The following is a 16,881-nucleotide window of genomic DNA, read 5'->3' as shown; positions in this document are numbered from 1 at the left end:
AATTATCTTCCTGGTATTCTTTCAGTTCAGATCTACCAGACATGTCTCCTTCCACCACCTCTTCAGAATCCAGCTTGGATTTCTCACTTGAATCCCTGTTGCAGTACTTTCCAGTCACTCTGGAACAATCTTTAGCAAGATTTTACTGACGTGATGTTAACACTGTCTGATTATTTCCATACTCTGTTAAATGGTGGGGACCACTCAATTGTTTCTTTGCAATGGTCACAAAATATGAATCTTCCGGCTGGTTGCTCAGGTAGCCAAATTTCTTGGCACAGACAAGCAGCCATGGCTGTGGTGGTGTCTCAGCTGAAATTCTCTAAGTCCCTGCTGTCTTTATTTTCTGCCCACACCTTAACTGTAGCTGTGACTTTTCCCTCAGGACCACTGGTCTCTGGTCACAAACTACTCTCTGAAATGATTCAATGTCAACTAACACTTTTTGGTCAAGTGATCCAGTGTATTCCTTCCATCTCCTTTTGATGCTTCATGCATCATTCATTATTTTTCCCAAAGAACTCAGGTACTACTTAATATTGGCCTCAGAGACAGCTCTTTGATGATATGGTCATTCTCACTTTCCTGCGTAGACACAAAAATAACCACATTCTTAAAACAGACAATATTTCTACTCTATAGTAACCACAGGTTGTTGTTATGTGCCGTTGAGTTGCCTGCGACTCATAGCGACCCTGTGTACAACAGCTCTAAACCCTGTTCTCTATTGTGCCAATCTGACTGTCTCTGACACACCTACCCATTACCCCAGTCACTGAATCAATCCATCTCATCAAGGGTCTTCCTTTCTTGCACTATCCCTCCATCCTCCCAAACACAGGTTAACCAAAGGTATCTTTTTAGACCATGTTGTAAAATTTGAAAATAGTGACATTTTACTTTCAGAGAAAATGGTATTTTCTCCAAATTAGGTAGCTTGGGAAATATACTTAGTCACTTTTCAGCACTTACTGACCTTTTAAAGTATTCATGTCTTTATCTATGACCTTACCTCACCCTGATGTTGTGAGAAATAAATGAGACTATCTGTCAGGTACTTGGTGCAGGGCCTGGTGCACAATAACCACTCAGGTTACTAGTCTTAACAAGCAGCTGTCACAGAGCACCAGTGAGTAACAGAATTCTTCATTCTCTCACCGACTGAGAAGAAGTGGGGAGGGAAAGCCCGAGACCACAAACAACTGGTTGAGAAACAGATGGCAGCAACTGGATAGTAATAATTCGTGTTGCTTTAGTCCCCAAAATGAAAAACCATCTTAAACCTATTTGCTAGAACCATTGTAGCAAAGTGGACTTCTTTTCAATTTTTAGGAAACAAATGACAAAAAAGGGTAATAGATATTTATTTTAAAAAAAAATTCCAGAGCCTCTGCCTCACTAGCTGTAAACAGTTCCATTTTGTGTTTGTTCTATGGTTATACTCAGTTATATCACTGTAACATACTACAGACATTTGAATACTTCCAAACATCAAAAAACATGCATTTATCTCTGGCTTACCATAGTTATTAAGGCAGAATTTGCTATAATGATCACTACAGAGTCTTGTTGGTTATCCTTTAGTTAACCTGAACTACACCTTCCATAGACAGTCCAGTAAACTGAAGTTTACATAAGGTCACTGCCAGAGATAGGAAATTTCCCCTTTTGAAGAAATCTCTGTCACTAATACAACTCAGTTATGTGTAAACTGGTATTGAAAAAGAATTCTGATTTCTATCTCCCACAACTATTTGATAAACTTTAGTTTAATTATAATTGTTTTTAAGAAGCTGATAACATAATCTTCAAGGGAAAGCATTAATGCTATTTCATTTCTCTAAAACAATTTGTTTTATGATGGTGTATAAATGATATTCTGTCAGATTTAATTCTTATTTCCCGTCATTGTAATGGTACTATGTTTACAGCTATTAGAGAGACTTTACTTCTTGGATAAACTGGTAGGTAACAGAAAGCATATTTCTCAGAGCTGTTTGGCATCTTTAAAGTTCCAAAGTCATTGTCAGAAATCTGTAGTATTTTATTTTGCTTCTTGTTGTTTAAACGTATCATCCCACAATGTTGAATTGATGTCTGTTTACCCAAACATCACCATTTCAGTATTCAGGATTTCCAGCAGCATCCCCATAGAAACAGACGGGTACAGTGGTGCAGTTCAGTAAGAAGAATCCAGTCTTCAACTATACCTTCGTTTACATTACACTACTGTGATAGAATAGCTTAAAACTGTACCATATAATACATTACTATTATAAAAGAGCCTTTCCTGTAAATGCACTGAAAAATTTTTGGGGTATTTTGTTATTCCAATGTGTAGTGTTATTCCAAATGTTAACAACTAGATATTTCTCCACAGTTCTTCAAGATTCCAAAACTCCAAATATAAAGTCAGTTTTCTTACTTTCCAAGATGAGTTACTTGAGTTAGTAAGAATTATATTGGAATACAAACCCAGTGCATTTCATCCAACCTGCAAAATAGTTAAAACAAAAACCAAACCAGCTAAATGTAACAAGAATCCTTCAATTACAAAACTATTGAAAGACCATGAGCTAGCTGATCTATGAAATATACAAGAGAAAGCTGAAACATCTTAAATCCAGTTCTTTCCCCCTAAGGTTGTAACAAAATGGAAAAATCTGCCTTTAAATGCTGCAGATCAATCAATATTTTTCTATGTCCTCTAAGAAACTAAAATGTTTCTTATAAATATTCATAACACTATTTTTTTGTGCACAGTTATTTATGATCTTGAGACTAGACTGTATGGTAGCATTTAGTCAAGATGTACTGAGTACTAACTTAGGTATAAAATATTATTTCTGGTATTTGTCCATCTTCTATCGAAGTACCATTATTATTTCCAGGAGAGCTGAAAAAGAAGAACACAGTCTTGCTGGCTGTCGGTGTTTCATGGACTACTTTCTTCAATCCTTTTGTACCATAGTGGGAATCTGGACCCTAAACAAAACCCAAAGATTAATAATTTTCATTCAATAAGCAATGTGCTATTTTAATTAATCTATTATATTTAATTATAACTCCTGTATTAAATAGTATGCGATTCTAAGGCTTCGTCTGATGTACTCTGGACATGATGCAAGGCAGGACCGGTCCCTGGAGAGGGACATCATGCTTGGGAGGGTGGAGGGACAGCGCAGGAGGGGAAGACCGTCTGTGAGGTGGATTGATTCAGTGACTGGGGTAATCAGGATGGGTGTATTGGAGACAGTGAGATTGGCAAAGGACAGAGCAGAGTTTAGGGCTGTTGTACATAGGGTCACTGTGAGTCACAAGCAACTCGACAGCACATAACAACAACAACAAAGTGAACTGATACACCCAACAACTCAGTTATTTCATGAAAAGAGATGTTTTTGCTAAAAGACAAAATGCTTTAAAAAACTGGAGTATAAAGTCCAGCTATTGGAGAATAGTTGGGAAGTGTTAAGAGCTTTTACTTTCTGTAAAACATTCAATCTCTACTTAAGCAAAGGACTACTTCTTAATAAGACTATTTCTTTCAGAACAGAGCTGGGCTGAGAGGTTTCTTTTCTTGAGAGGGGCAGAATGGTTTCCCTCCCAGCCTTCTTTTCTTCTCTCTCTAAAAGGCTCTCAGAATTTCCCTCTGACCTTCAGCCTCAGGTGAAAACATTTTCTATAAGAGGAAATCATGTCCCACGCGCTCCCCATCCGCCCACTCCTTGCAGCTCTTACTTTGAGTGTTGCACACGCTGTGTAGCAGACATTGGGCAGGATCTCTATAGGGTCTTTGAACATCACCCTGAATGTGTTAGAAGTACCGTCGCAACTAAAGCCAGTATCATTTTGTCCCAAGGTTTGTTTTTTTTCATACTCAATGATCTGTCATTTTAAGAAGAAATACATTTAAGTTAAACCAACTGAAACAAAATTTGATAGAAATGAATAAGAAGCCCTTAAAAGCAGAGCCGACTACTCAATCTCTGTGAAGTAGCTGTCCTCTGTCTTTAACCAGTAAGGATGGCTGTAAGCATGTGTCATGCATCGCAGTGATGGAGGAAGGACACCAGGTAAACTGTGGTGTGGCTGTAGGGAACAGGAGCTTCTAGGAAAGACATACAGCTCACCAACTGGTCTTTTAAAATGTGTGGCTTTTTAGACACTTGAAAGGAGCCTTTACTCACTACTTCTCACTAACACTTGTCATCTTATTAGGAGATTCTTTAGAATGTACTTTATATATTGAAAGGTTATTTTCTGAACTCAAGATGACTTATATGTCGTTTGCAGGTATATGCAGATTAAAAATAGGAAAGTTTTGTCTTTTCACGATAGAGGGCAGGCACTGAGCTGGGAGCTCGCGGTCACTGGAGAAGACATATGTTCAGTGGGAGTTCAGAAAGACACACAATAGGAAGTGTGTGCAAGACAAACCCAATAGAGGAAGAACTGAGCTTGTCAGGGAGAGAGAGGTTCACAGAGGAAGGTTTAAAAAGCTAGAGTCAGAGTTTAGGAGGTCACCGGAGGGAAGCTTCCATGTAAGGCAGGTGTCTGCCCTTCTGGACATTAGGACAGTATCACCTGCACAGGGCAGTGAGTGAAGAAGAGGCTGAGAGGTGCGCCTGGAGTCCTGGGCACGTCCTCTTCCTTGATGTGGCTGCGTGTTCAGTTTGTGAAAATTAAGCTGTATGTAATATGTATAACAATTTATTTTCTGATGTCTATCTTAGTTCAACTGAAAGTATTTAAAAAAAATAATTGTCTAATGTACAACAGTTACCTGGGATAAAATAGTAAGCCAAAGAATGTGGTTGTGACAGTGTGACACTGTTGTACCTCCTTACAGTGCGTGAAGACTGCGTGAGATGATGTTTGTCACGTGGCCTGCTCTGTCACTGGGTAAGTGGGTTTTTTTGTTTTTTCTTTATCTCCAACAACCTTAAGAAGGAACCCAAACCAAAATAATTCCATATTAAAGGATAATAAAGCTGGGGATGCCCTTCAGCACTGTCTTCTTACACCTGTGCTTTGGTTTCAGTTTCGAAGGGGCAGGGTCTTCCTTCTTCACGTTTGGTACCATCTTCGTAGAAAGGCTGACAACTATTCTTAAAAAACCTTCCAAGCCAACAGCATGTCCTTGCTCTGTAATACAGTGGTTTGGAGTGAAGACCCCAAGCTGATCTAAAGCTGTTTAATACCTCAGAGGGCTGCTGAGGCTTTTGTGAAATTAAAACACATGGAAATAGATTTTTCTAACTTCTTCAAAGACCCAATTTTAGTGGCTTAGAACCTATTTGTTAAGAATATTAAAAATATATTAGAAAAAAAGAATATTAAAAATATAATAGCTGGTGGCCAAATGGGCTGTGAAGGCAGAAAGCCACGTCCTAAAGGTGAAGCAGGAAGTCAATTTGCTCCAAGTAAGCACATAGGTTTTGAAGCAGGAGTGGCATCCAATTCCTGAACAACATGCTTCCGGAAAGTCTATGGACTTTGATAAATGTTGATAGTTGTAGAGGGGCTCCAGGCCTTTTGTTCACAGGGTAGCTATGAGTCGTGCTCGACTTGAAGGCAATCAACAACACAACAACATACTGATTTTTTTAGTATAGCTGATAATGCAACTTCTCAAGATAGCTGTGTGTAGTGGTACAGGGTCTTTATTCCACTAATCTTTGAATTGTTGGATGACGAAGTATAAAACCATCAGCTTGAAAAAAGAATGATTTATTGTTTCAATCGCAAAAGTTCATTGAGATTTTTATTAAAAATGGTATTTAAGAGAATGCAGTCTTTTCTCTTGGTAACCAAGAATGTTAAACATTTCCTACTCCTTTTTCACATCTCTATGTGTTTTCACTAATTTATTATATGTAAAGTGTTAATACTACGTCCAAGCAATGCCCCCACTGGCGTCAAGCTGATTCTAATACACAGGGACCCGCCTGTGGGTTTCTGAGTCTGCGTATCTTCACAGGAGAACTGCCTGTCTTTCTCCTGGAGAGTACGCTGGTGGATTCCAACTGCTTACCCTGTGGTGACGTAACATAGAAAGAACACCACCAACAGGAGTCCTTTCTATACACACACACTTGGAAAATAAGAAAAAATACAATGTGCTTTCAAAAAAATTTTTACTAATAGGGCTGTATGATTATGGAGAACACTGGTTTATCGGCAATATCAAGGTAGAACAGACCTAAGGAATGAGTCAGGGTATAGCTGGATCAGTGGAAGTCAGCAGAGCGTTGGCAGTGCTATCTAGCCTCTAGGACCTTAGAGTAGGAGTCCTGCTGGCAATGTAGCTGAAGTGCTCAGCTGTTAGCCAAAAGGTCAGAAATTCAAATCCACTAGTTCCTCTAGCATAGAAAGCTGCTGCAATTTGCTTCCGTGAAGATCAAAAGCACTGGAAATCCTTATGGCCAGTCTCTATCTGCCTTACAGAGAATTGGAATTGACTGATGGTAGTGGACTTGGTTTTGTTTTTCATTCAGAACCTAAGAGTTCAAAGGATAAGAGGGAGAGGAGGTGGCTGTTCTAAGTGAGAAGAAGGGCTTTACTGGACAAAGGAACTGCCAATGTTTCTATAAAGAACCCACTTTTCTGAAACCTCTAATATTGAGATGAGCTATCACACCGAACTGCCCACGTAACACAAAACTCTCTAGACTTGAAACACCATAGAGAGGTTTCTGGTTCCTTTGACAATTATACTGAAATAAGAATTTTGTGGTAAAAGTACACATTTATTATATTTGAAGATGATCAACAGTGAAGAATAAAGTATACCTGTATATTCACTTGGTAATCCGTGGGGCCATGGATAGATCCATATAAGCCAAATCCAACTATCGAAATTCTTCTATTAACTGTGAACCTGAAGCCAAATACAAAATAACACAAATAATTCAGTAAGTATTCACACTCTTGACGAACTGCATTTTTAGTGTTGCCTAGAACATCAAATTTTGCTTATTAAAAAGGTATCCCAAATTGGGTATCTTTGGAAATATCACTCTATTTATAAAAACTTCCTTTTAAAAGTTCACATAGGGAGCTTAAACATAGGGTCCCACAATTTGATGGGTGAAGGGAGGGACTGGTAAAGGAGAGGTCCAGTGTGAAAAATAATGTATATGAACTTTATATGTAAACCGGTATAAAATAAATTTTAAAAAGTACACATAACTGCAATTTAACTAAAATTTGGTTTTTATACTCTAATGTATTGAGAGTCAAATGAATGTATTAGGCTTAAAAACCCACGTTTGCTATAACAGCTATGTTTGCATATCTTCTTCATGAACATAGAAGGGTCAGTGATTAGGCTGAAGTTCATAATTTAAACCATGACAATTCATAATTCATTAAATACTTCTTTGGGGCCTAACACTGTAACACTGAGCATGGCACTAACAATGAAGACAGACATCTTCAACCCTTGAGTTAACCGCTTTCTAGAGGACAGTAGTAAAAAAACAGTAAACACAGAAACAAATAATTATTCAAATTGTAGTAAGACCTCCGAAGGAAACAGAGTGAAGATTTCATACTAGACCATACAGAAAGTCTGGTTTGGCCAAACAGTTAAGATATATTATTAATTCAATTAAAGGATTTTGGAAACGTACAAAAACAGACATTAAGTACAAATGGCACTGAAGACTGTAAAATCATAAACAATTTCTAATATGAGGACTTTCAACAACTTTGATTATTACTACCCCACTTCAGCCTAATATTCCAGGTGCTCAGCTTCAGTTCTTCACATGAATTCTTTCCTATAATCAACACAGCAGTTCTAGGAACTGGGGAATAGTAAAATTTTTTATTGTCCTTTAAGAAAATGAGGTTTATGAGAAATCAGGGAACTACTAGCCCTTGATCAAAAAATGTGGAGACCTGGGCTACAAGCCAGGTCTGCTGGGGCCAGAAAACCACGTTTTTCATTACTGTGGAAAACTGACAATATCCTGTAAGGATCACCTTAAACATTTTTAAAAGTACTATTTATAGCTTGCTTTCTTATAAAAAGTAACATATTTTTGGTTCTTTAAAAGAAAAGGAAGACACAGAGTATACCATCAGAAAGAACATTTTAAGGTATCTGTAAGTCCACTTTGCAGAGAGAACCTCCTCTGATAACATAAGGTGCATTTTCTTTTCATTTTCTAATGCACTGCATCATGTGGACTTGCAAGTACAGGCATTATATAAGAATCCTGTCAGACATCTCTCTGTAATTTAGTGCTTTCACAGAAAAAAAAAAAGTCACTGCCGAGTCACTATTTTTAAATAACTCATTACAGATAATCTAGATTTCCCTAGTTTTTATTACTATAACAATGTCATGACAAATAATCTCTGATCTAAGCTATATAATTTTACTTAATTTCTTGAAATAGAAAGGGAATTGGAAGATTGCAGCTTTTGATATATACTGTCAAACCACTTTTTTGAAAGGGTTGTGCCAAGTTTACATGTAACTGACTTGACATTGTTATGTGCCATTAAGTCACCTGCAACTCACAGCAACCCTATGTACAACATCTCTGAAGTCTGCTCTGCCCTGAGCCAGTCTTAGTGACTCCAACACACCTACGCCCATAGCTGCAGTTATTGTATCAATCCATCTCATCTGGGGTCTTTCTCTCCTGCACTGTCCCTCCATCCTTCTGGGTATGATGTTCTTCTAGGACCAGTCCCTCCTGGCCACATGCCCAAAGTATGTGAGACAGAGCTTCAAAATACTAGCTTCCAAGGAGAAGCTTGGTTTCTCCTTCTCCAACATAGATCTATTTGTTTTCTTGGTGGTCCACGGCATGTTCAAGACTCTTCTCCAGCACCACAACTCAAAGGCATCAATTCTTCTGTCATCTTTAGTCATTGTCCAGCTCTCTGATGCATAGCATCTAATTCCCAAGACCCGCAGCAGGTACACCTTAATCTCTAGACTGATAATGATGCTTCTCAGTACTCTGGAGAGGTCCCTGACAGCAGATTTTCCCACTGCAATTTGTCTTTTGATTTCTTGTCTGCTGGTTCCAAGAATGTTGATTGTGGAGCCAAGTAAACTGTATTTGTTAACAACCTCAGCATTTTTTCCATCTAATCATGGTGCTGCAGATTGGCCCAGTGGTGAGAATTTGTCTTCCTGATGTTGAGCTTCAATCCATATTAAAGACTACAGTTCTTGACCTTCTGCGTAATGTAGATTGTTGATGAGTCTTCCTCCAATTCTGATGCCACAATTCTCCTCATAAAGCCCAGGTTCCTAAATAATCTGTTCTGTATATAGATTGAAAAGGTATGGAGACAGGCCACATCCCTCACACACTCCTTTCCTGACTTTGAACCATATAGTGTTTCCTTGCTCTGTTCTGAGGACTGCTTCCTGGTCCAAGTACAGGTTTCATATGAACACAATCAAGTGTTCTGGGATTCCCACTCTCCTCAAGGTGGGCCACAATTTGTTGTGATCCACACAGTGGCTATGCTTTTGCAAAGTCAATGAAACACAGATAAGACATTCCTCTGGTACTCTTTGCTTTCTACCAAGATCCATCTGACATTGGCAATAATGTCTCTAGTACCACAACCTTTTCTAAATTCAGCTTGTTTTTCTGAAGTTTTCTTTTGATGTACTGTTCCAGTTGCTTTTGAATAATCTTGAACAGGATTTTGCATGTGTGTGATATTATTCGATAATTTCCACACTCTGCTGTGTCACTTTTTTTTTTTTAATGGAAGTAATTATAGATCTCTTCCAGTCAGTTTGCCAGGTAGTTGTCCTCCAGATTTCTTGGTGCAACTTGGTGAGCACATCCAGGGCGGCGTCTGTTTGTTTAAATATGTTAACTGGTATTCCATCAATTCCTGGGGCTCTATTTTTTTGTCAAGTTCTTCTGGGCAACCTGAACTTCCTCCTTTATCACAACTGCCTCTTGATCATATGTTGTTTCTTCAAAGTCTTCTGTGTCAGCCAATTCTTTTTGGTACAGTGACTGTATACTCTATCTTCTTTCTATGTTTTCTGGATATTCAGTATTCTGCCCATAGTATCTGTAAGTATTGCTACTCATAGCTTGAATTTATTCTTTAGTTCCTTCAGCTGACTTGATGGTAAATAAATATTCACCTGCTTTAGGACATCTACGGTCTAATTTTTTTAAAAATGTAAAACTTTTCATTTTACATGTAAGGGCTGCTCAGGCTGCTGCCCCATGCCCCCACCCCAGACAACCTGATATATAAGCATGGCAAACTGGCTCAGTCCTGACCTTGGCATGGAGGTGGTGGAAGCTTCTAATAGGACTGAGTGCTTGTAGGGTGTTGGTTTGCTGTGATCTGGGCATTTTTAAAGGAGGGAACGAAGTAAGGCAGAGGCCTCTGTCTGTAATCCTCTCATTTCTCCCTTCTGGTCTCTGGGGTCCAGGCAAGGAGCAACATACCCAGGGCAGATGGATCTGAGTGAGTCTGTTGAGGTTTTCCAGCCTTGCCTAGATCAGGCCCAGATAGCTAGCAGGAACCAGGACAGAGGTCACTTGAACTCAGATCAGATAAGTCCCTCTTAAATGCACCACTTTTAAAATCTTTGTTCAAAGTCCAGCGAGATTCAAGACCAGCGCTCACCAGCAGAGTTGCTGACTAAACAGGGCAGCTCTTCTCCCATCCACATCCAGAAATGGCTTAGTCTTCAACCCTTGTGAATGTAAGCTATTCAAACAAGGACAGACCCAGGGCTTCTTTCTGCGAATTGAGGACACTGATGAGCACTTGGTCCATGTGTTTGAGAATGGCGCTCAGCAAAGAGGCTGGCGTCTAGGATGGAGAAAGAATTATTAGGATGAATGTTGTCTTTGAGAATAAGCAAGTATATGTGGGCTGTGAATCCGGTTAGACAGAGTGACTTTATTAGTTATGGATAGGAATTTGAGAGAGCCATTGAAAAAAAAAAAGACTGGAAGGAGGCGTGTCAAAGTCAGGAGCCTTGGCTGAGTGGTAAAAATGCTGGCTTTGGTGAAGAATAGTACAGGTGTGGCGCCCCTCTCCTGCACTTTCTCACCAGGCTCCCTGTGACCAGCAGCCACATCCAGAGGAGCAGGGACAGGGCCATGCTGCCTGGTGAAGAAGAGTACAAAAGAGACTTGAAGCCAGCCACGGCTGCGCTATCTGGTGAAAGAGGGGCAACAGCCATGAGGATGTGGTTGACAAAGTGAAGAAACGGGGAAGCTGTGTTCAATCCCTGCTGGTAGACAAGGACACTGACAGGTGATATGGTGAGCAGCTGAAGAGAGAAGCCACCAGCCTGAAGCTGCTACCCCACAGTCCCAAGGTGGGGGGTGAAGGGCACTGATGCTTATGCGCTCCAGCTAAGAGATGGCTCAACACAAAGTCACATCATCAAGGACATAGATTCTGGATAGGTAAAATTTTCACCCAAATCCTAACAAGAAGGTGGTGTTGGTTTAAAAAAAAAAAATAGCCTGACATGTAAAGAATACATGAAAAAGGCACTGTCCTTATTAATGTCTGATTCTAGTTGAGATTTTCTAGTTCTTTTTCTGAATATATGTTTTATGACTGGTCAGTATTTTCTCTTACTGGTTTAAAGAAGTTTGATTCTAAGATTACTCAGGTACCTAGATGTTCTCTAAGTTAGCCCTCAGGAGGCATTTCTGTTCATCACAAAACGTTTCCATTTGATTTCCTGAAATGTTGATGGCGAACACTAAAACCAAGCTCTTCGCTGTTGAGTTTATTCAGGCTCAACATGACCCTACAGGACAGAGTATAACTGCTCCACAGGGTTTCCACAGCTTCAAATCCTTGGAGAGAGCAAACTGCAACGTCTTCCTTCCACGGTGTGGCTGTGGATTTGAACTGCTGATCCTTCAATGTGCCATCAAGCACTTAACCACTGCACCACCACAACGGCCATGCTCACGATATTGTTGTTAGGTGCTGTCATACTGGAACCAACTCATAGTTGGCCTTTCAGGAGGATTTCAGAAGCAGGAAATAGCACAGGATGAGACTGTTCTCCTGTGGTGCAGCTGGTGAATTCGAACTGTGCATCTTTGGGTTGGCAGGGCAATTCCTTATCTACTAGGCCACCAGAGCTCTCAAGCTTATGATTTTTGTTGTGTACCGCAGACTTAGATAGAACAGACCCATAGCTGATCCTCTGGCTGGTTTTCAGAGGCAGTAAATCACATGGAAGGAGAATGGCCATCCTTCTCCCACACGGCAGTTGGTGGAATTGAACTGTGTGCCCTCAGAACTGCAGCACAGATTCTTACCACTAGGCCACCAAGCGTATGATGTGTACTGTCGGGTCAGGATCGACCCATAGCTGACCCTCCAGTGGGTTTTCGGAAGCAGTTAATCATACCGGAGGAGAATGCCCATCCTCCCACAGAGCAGCTGGTGGGATTTGAATCATGTGCCTATGGGAGTGCAACGCAGCTTCTTGCCACTAGGCAACCAGAGGTCCCTCAATCACCTTTTAAGTATCTTGCCAGAATTCATGTAAGTGAAAAATGCGTTTATAGTATGTGCTTTGAACCTAATTCTATTTATAAACCCAAGATGGGCAATCTCTTCCGTGTGACTTATTGCCTCTGAAAACCCAGTGGAGGGTCCGCTATGCATTAGCTCTGACTCAACTGACCATTTAGGCAGCTCTGATGGCCTAGTTTAAGGAGCTGCATTGCCAACCCACAGATACGCAGTCCTAATCAATCAGTTGCTCCAAGGGAGAAAGATGGGCAATCTCTTCTCCTGTGTGATTTATAGCCTCTGGAAACCTGCTAAGAGGTCAGCTATAACTTGGTTCTGACTAGATGGCACATATCCACAATGCTGACTACTGAGTGTGAATGATGAAACAGGAATGCTTCTCCTAGCATCTAAGGCACTAGGATACACCTGTACCCTGCAAGTGGGAGTTTGGTGGTAGTGTGCCATGTATTGCACTACTAGCCAAAAGGTCAACAGTTCAAATCCACAAGCTGCTGACGGGGTAAGGACAGGCAATCTCCTCCAGTAAAGATTCAGCGCTGGAAACCTGATGGACCGGCGCCATGCTTTGGAACTGACTTGACAGTGGTGGGTTTGCCATGTGGCTCTAACTACAACAGTCTACCTTCTAGGGCAGTCCTGCCTGAGCATACACAACACAATGAAATATCTACCACTTTATTATCAGTTACATTTGAGTCTCCTTTACAAGTGGAATGGAAAAAAACAAAAAGAATAAAGCTATTAACACAAATTTCATTTCAAGTTATTTACAAAATACAGAAAGATGGAAAACTAGGCTTAACAGAGTACAGAAATATTTAAGACAGATAATTTAATCTTCAAATAATGAAAAACCTCCTCCTTTCTAATAATTGAGATTTTCATTTCTTTATTAGTCAGGCTTTTTGGAACACTGCTGAAAAACAGCAAGGAAAGCAGTCATTTCTACTGTGAGGTTGCCTTGCAGGTTAAAAAATATTTTTATAAACCTATGCCATTAATTTTTCTATCTTGAATAAACATAAGACCATCAAAAGATCCACTTCCTAAACATCATGCCTCCAGAAACCCTATGAACTTTGATAAATGTTGATAGTTGTAGAGGGGCTTCAGGCCTTTTGTTTATAACATCACTATGAGTCGAAAGTAATCAAGAACAACAGAAATAATGCGTTTTTCCTATAATTTTGCTACTGTCATAAAGGAAATGAACACATTTCTTAATTCGGCTCATAAAGAACCTTGGCAGCGTAGGGCGTAATGTGCTGTGCTAACTGAAAGGTTGGCAGTTCAAATCCATAGGCTACTCTGTAGGAGAAAGACTGGCAATCTCCTCTTATATAGAATTCCAGCCTTGGACATCCTGAGGTCACTGTGAAGTGGAACCCACTGGACAGCAGTGGGTAAAACGGTTTATGTATTATTCTTCAAAGATCCTGCTAAATTCAAAATGCCAATGCTTTTCATAAAATTCCTGTACTTATATATAGTAAAGTGAACTTGACCCACAATTCTTGTTTTGTTGTAATATTTCTATATAAGGGTTATGTTTTCATCAATAAATAATTGAAAGGTATGTTCTTTTAAAGTTAAAGTAAGGAAGCTCTGGTGGCCTAGTGGCAAGAAGCTGCACTGCAATCCCAGAGGTATGTGGTTCGAATCCATGAGAAGGTCTGCTGGAGAAGGAAGGGCAATCTCCTTCTGTACCAGTCAGATCCGATTTGATGGTACACACACACAAAAAAAATAAAAAGATAAAATTTAAAAAAAATTTTTTTTTTTTTAAAAAAAGGTAACTAATTCATCCCTTGAAGGCTAGATAAAACTCACCTGTATAAACCACTGTGAATGGTCAGGTCTTTAATAATTTCTTTTATTCCATCATTATCAGTCTACTCAGGCTTTCCTCTTTAGTCAGTTCTGATAATTTATATTTGTCTATAAAATGGTCCATTCCATCAAAATGTTCACTTTATCACCATGGAGAAAGCCCAAAACTAAAATATTCTCCATAGTATATGACTCTATTTCTATTTCTAAGTGTGCATAAAAGTACTTTTCCAAGCTTCTTATTTCTTTTATTGGTCTTCTCTAAGTAATCAGTTTAATAGATTTTTTAATTTCTACAATTTTTGAACATTTGATTTCTCTGTTTACCTATTTGTTTTTTCAGATAATGAGGGTAAATGCTTCTGTCCTTTTTTGTATTCTGGCATTTCTTTTTAAAACTAAAAGTAGTTAAACTATTACTATTCCTTTGTATGTAGTTTTGGCTTTCCTTTATTAAAATTTTTGTTTCTCCATTACGTTTTTTATATAGTATTGCCTAGTGGTAAGAAGCTGTAGTGCAATCCCAAAGGCTCTCGGTTCAAATCCACCAGTTGCTCTGCAGGAGAAGCATCTCTTCCTGTGCAATTCAATGCCTCTGAAAACCCACTGGTGGATCAGCTACGGGTCGGTTCCGACTCAATGAAACACAATAGCAACATTCACACTAAAAACAATTTCTAAATATTCACAAATACCTTTCCTATTCTAACGAAGTATGTAAGTAGAAGTCTCTCCAACTGACTTTTTTTAATAAATTTGTTATTAACTTCTAACTTTATATAAAAGTGCTATCATAGAACAGAAAATCCAAAAGGCATTTTTAGTGAATGAACACTAGCACTTACTCTATGTTTTAATATTTAAAGAAACATGGTAAAACAAAGATAAAATTTCTCAGTAAGATTACACAAGATTCTTTTGTGTGTGTGTGTGTGTGTGTGTGTGTGTGTGTGTGTACCGTCAAATTAGATCTGACTGGTACAGGAGGAGATTTTCCCTCCTTTCCCGGCAGAGCATCTGGTGGATTCAAACCGTGAGCCTCTGGGATTGTAGTTGCAGCTCCTTGCCACTAGGCCACCAGAGCTCCCCTGATTACACAAGATTCTTGATTTCTATCTCACTCTGCTTTTATAAATGTGCAATGGAGTATTTTTCATGTAATATCTAGGTAAAGAAAAAGCTCACAGTAACTCAACATGGCTACTGAAGAAACCTGAGTAACTTGCCCATAAAAACAGTGTCTGGTCAATTCTATTCTAAAATTCAGCACCCTGGCAGCACACATTGACAGAATTCACATAACAAGGTCTAACCCAGTCCTTTTTTGTTTCCCAAGAAACCCTTTCAATCATAATTCAATAAGGTGACTACAATGCCTTGCTAACTTCTTGATTCTTAAATTAACTTGGAAGTGTCTTATCAAAGTATAAAATGTTGGCTCATTATCTCCCACAAACACGAGGATAAAGGCCCCATACTATTGTTGTCCCCACCCTTGCTTCTGGGTCCACATTACGACAGGTACCTAATTCGATCACTCGTTCCACTGTAACCCCATCGGCTCTCTACTTGCTGGAATCTATTAATGCTGCACTCCTTTCCTCGAAGGCAGCATCTTGGTCGGTCAATATACTCCACTCGGGGTTTAGGATTGACAGTAAAATGGAGAAAAAGATTCACCACTTCTCGATCGGACAAAATTCCAGATTGAGCAGGGCCTGGAGAGAGAGAAAAAAAAATTTAAGCCTCAATAAATGGAATTTCATTCCCAAGAAATATTATAATACTCTGTAATATGAACTCAAATCTACAAGATGCCAAATAAGAATGAAGTAGAAAATCCTAGGTATGTAATGTTAGGCTACATTTAATTTTAAAGTTTCAAGAAATTAATTTGCATTCTACTATTACCAAAGCTTAGTTGAACCTTGAGATAACAGAAAGATCTCTAGAACATTCTTTCTGTTCACCCTTCTGAGTACTACAGGGTCATGAGAGAGAAGCATTCCCTCTGGTGGGAAAGTGTTTTACAGTCGAGGTCAAAGTTCCATTACCCAACCATTCTCAACCCAAAATTGAACTGAAAGTATAACTTCAAACAATGAACTATGTTTAGAGATAGAAATACATAGGGGATAGTGTGTTATTTCTTGGGTTTAAAAATTAACAGACAGTAGAAGTTAAGATTAGAAGAGCGGTAGAAGCCACACAGTATATAGGTTTACAGTCTTCCCATTCATGGGTTTTGACAGGAGAAAAATTGCAAGTGGCCTAAACTTATCCACGGATAAATGCTGCTCTTTATAAAAGATGCCAGGAGATACCTTCCAAGGCCAATAAAACCTAAAGACGACACTGAAAAAACTTGATTTATATGAAGAAGCTATAATATTCAGATTTTAAACTGGATTTGGCGGCATCTACTAATCCCGAACATAGGCTGACTCTATGAGTCAGCAGTTCTGCTCTGACATATCCAACAGAAATCTATACAATCTATACAATGTACGTAAAGCGGAG

The 16,881-nt window shown here is 39.2% G+C and overlaps 1 protein-coding gene across 1 annotated transcript in view; it reads right to left on the bottom strand.

Moving 5' to 3' along the window:
- Positions 1–2,765: 2,765 nt before the first annotated feature.
- BTBD1 (BTB (POZ) domain containing 1) overlaps positions 2,766–16,881 on the bottom strand; it is a 58,088-nt gene continuing 43,972 nt past the window's right edge. The window contains exons 5-8 of the mRNA XM_006885129.1: positions 15,887–16,079; positions 6,796–6,883; positions 3,742–3,888; positions 2,766–2,985 (exon numbers count right to left, since the gene is read on the bottom strand). Of these exons, the coding sequence (XP_006885191.1) occupies positions 2,827–2,985; positions 3,742–3,888; positions 6,796–6,883; positions 15,887–16,079 (587 nt within the window). The 3' untranslated portion in view covers positions 2,766–2,826. The remainder of the gene's footprint in view (positions 2,986–3,741; positions 3,889–6,795; positions 6,884–15,886; positions 16,080–16,881) is intronic.

The sequence above is a fragment of the Elephantulus edwardii genome, unplaced genomic scaffold (assembly GCF_000299155.1).
Source record: "Elephantulus edwardii isolate Elephantulus edwardi_28Jun2011 unplaced genomic scaffold, EleEdw1.0 scaffold00041, whole genome shotgun sequence".
Classification (NCBI taxonomy): domain Eukaryota; kingdom Metazoa; phylum Chordata; class Mammalia; order Macroscelidea; family Macroscelididae; genus Elephantulus; species Elephantulus edwardii.
Note: the sequence above shows the minus strand (reverse complement) of the source record. Positions and strands in the feature narration are given on the sequence as shown.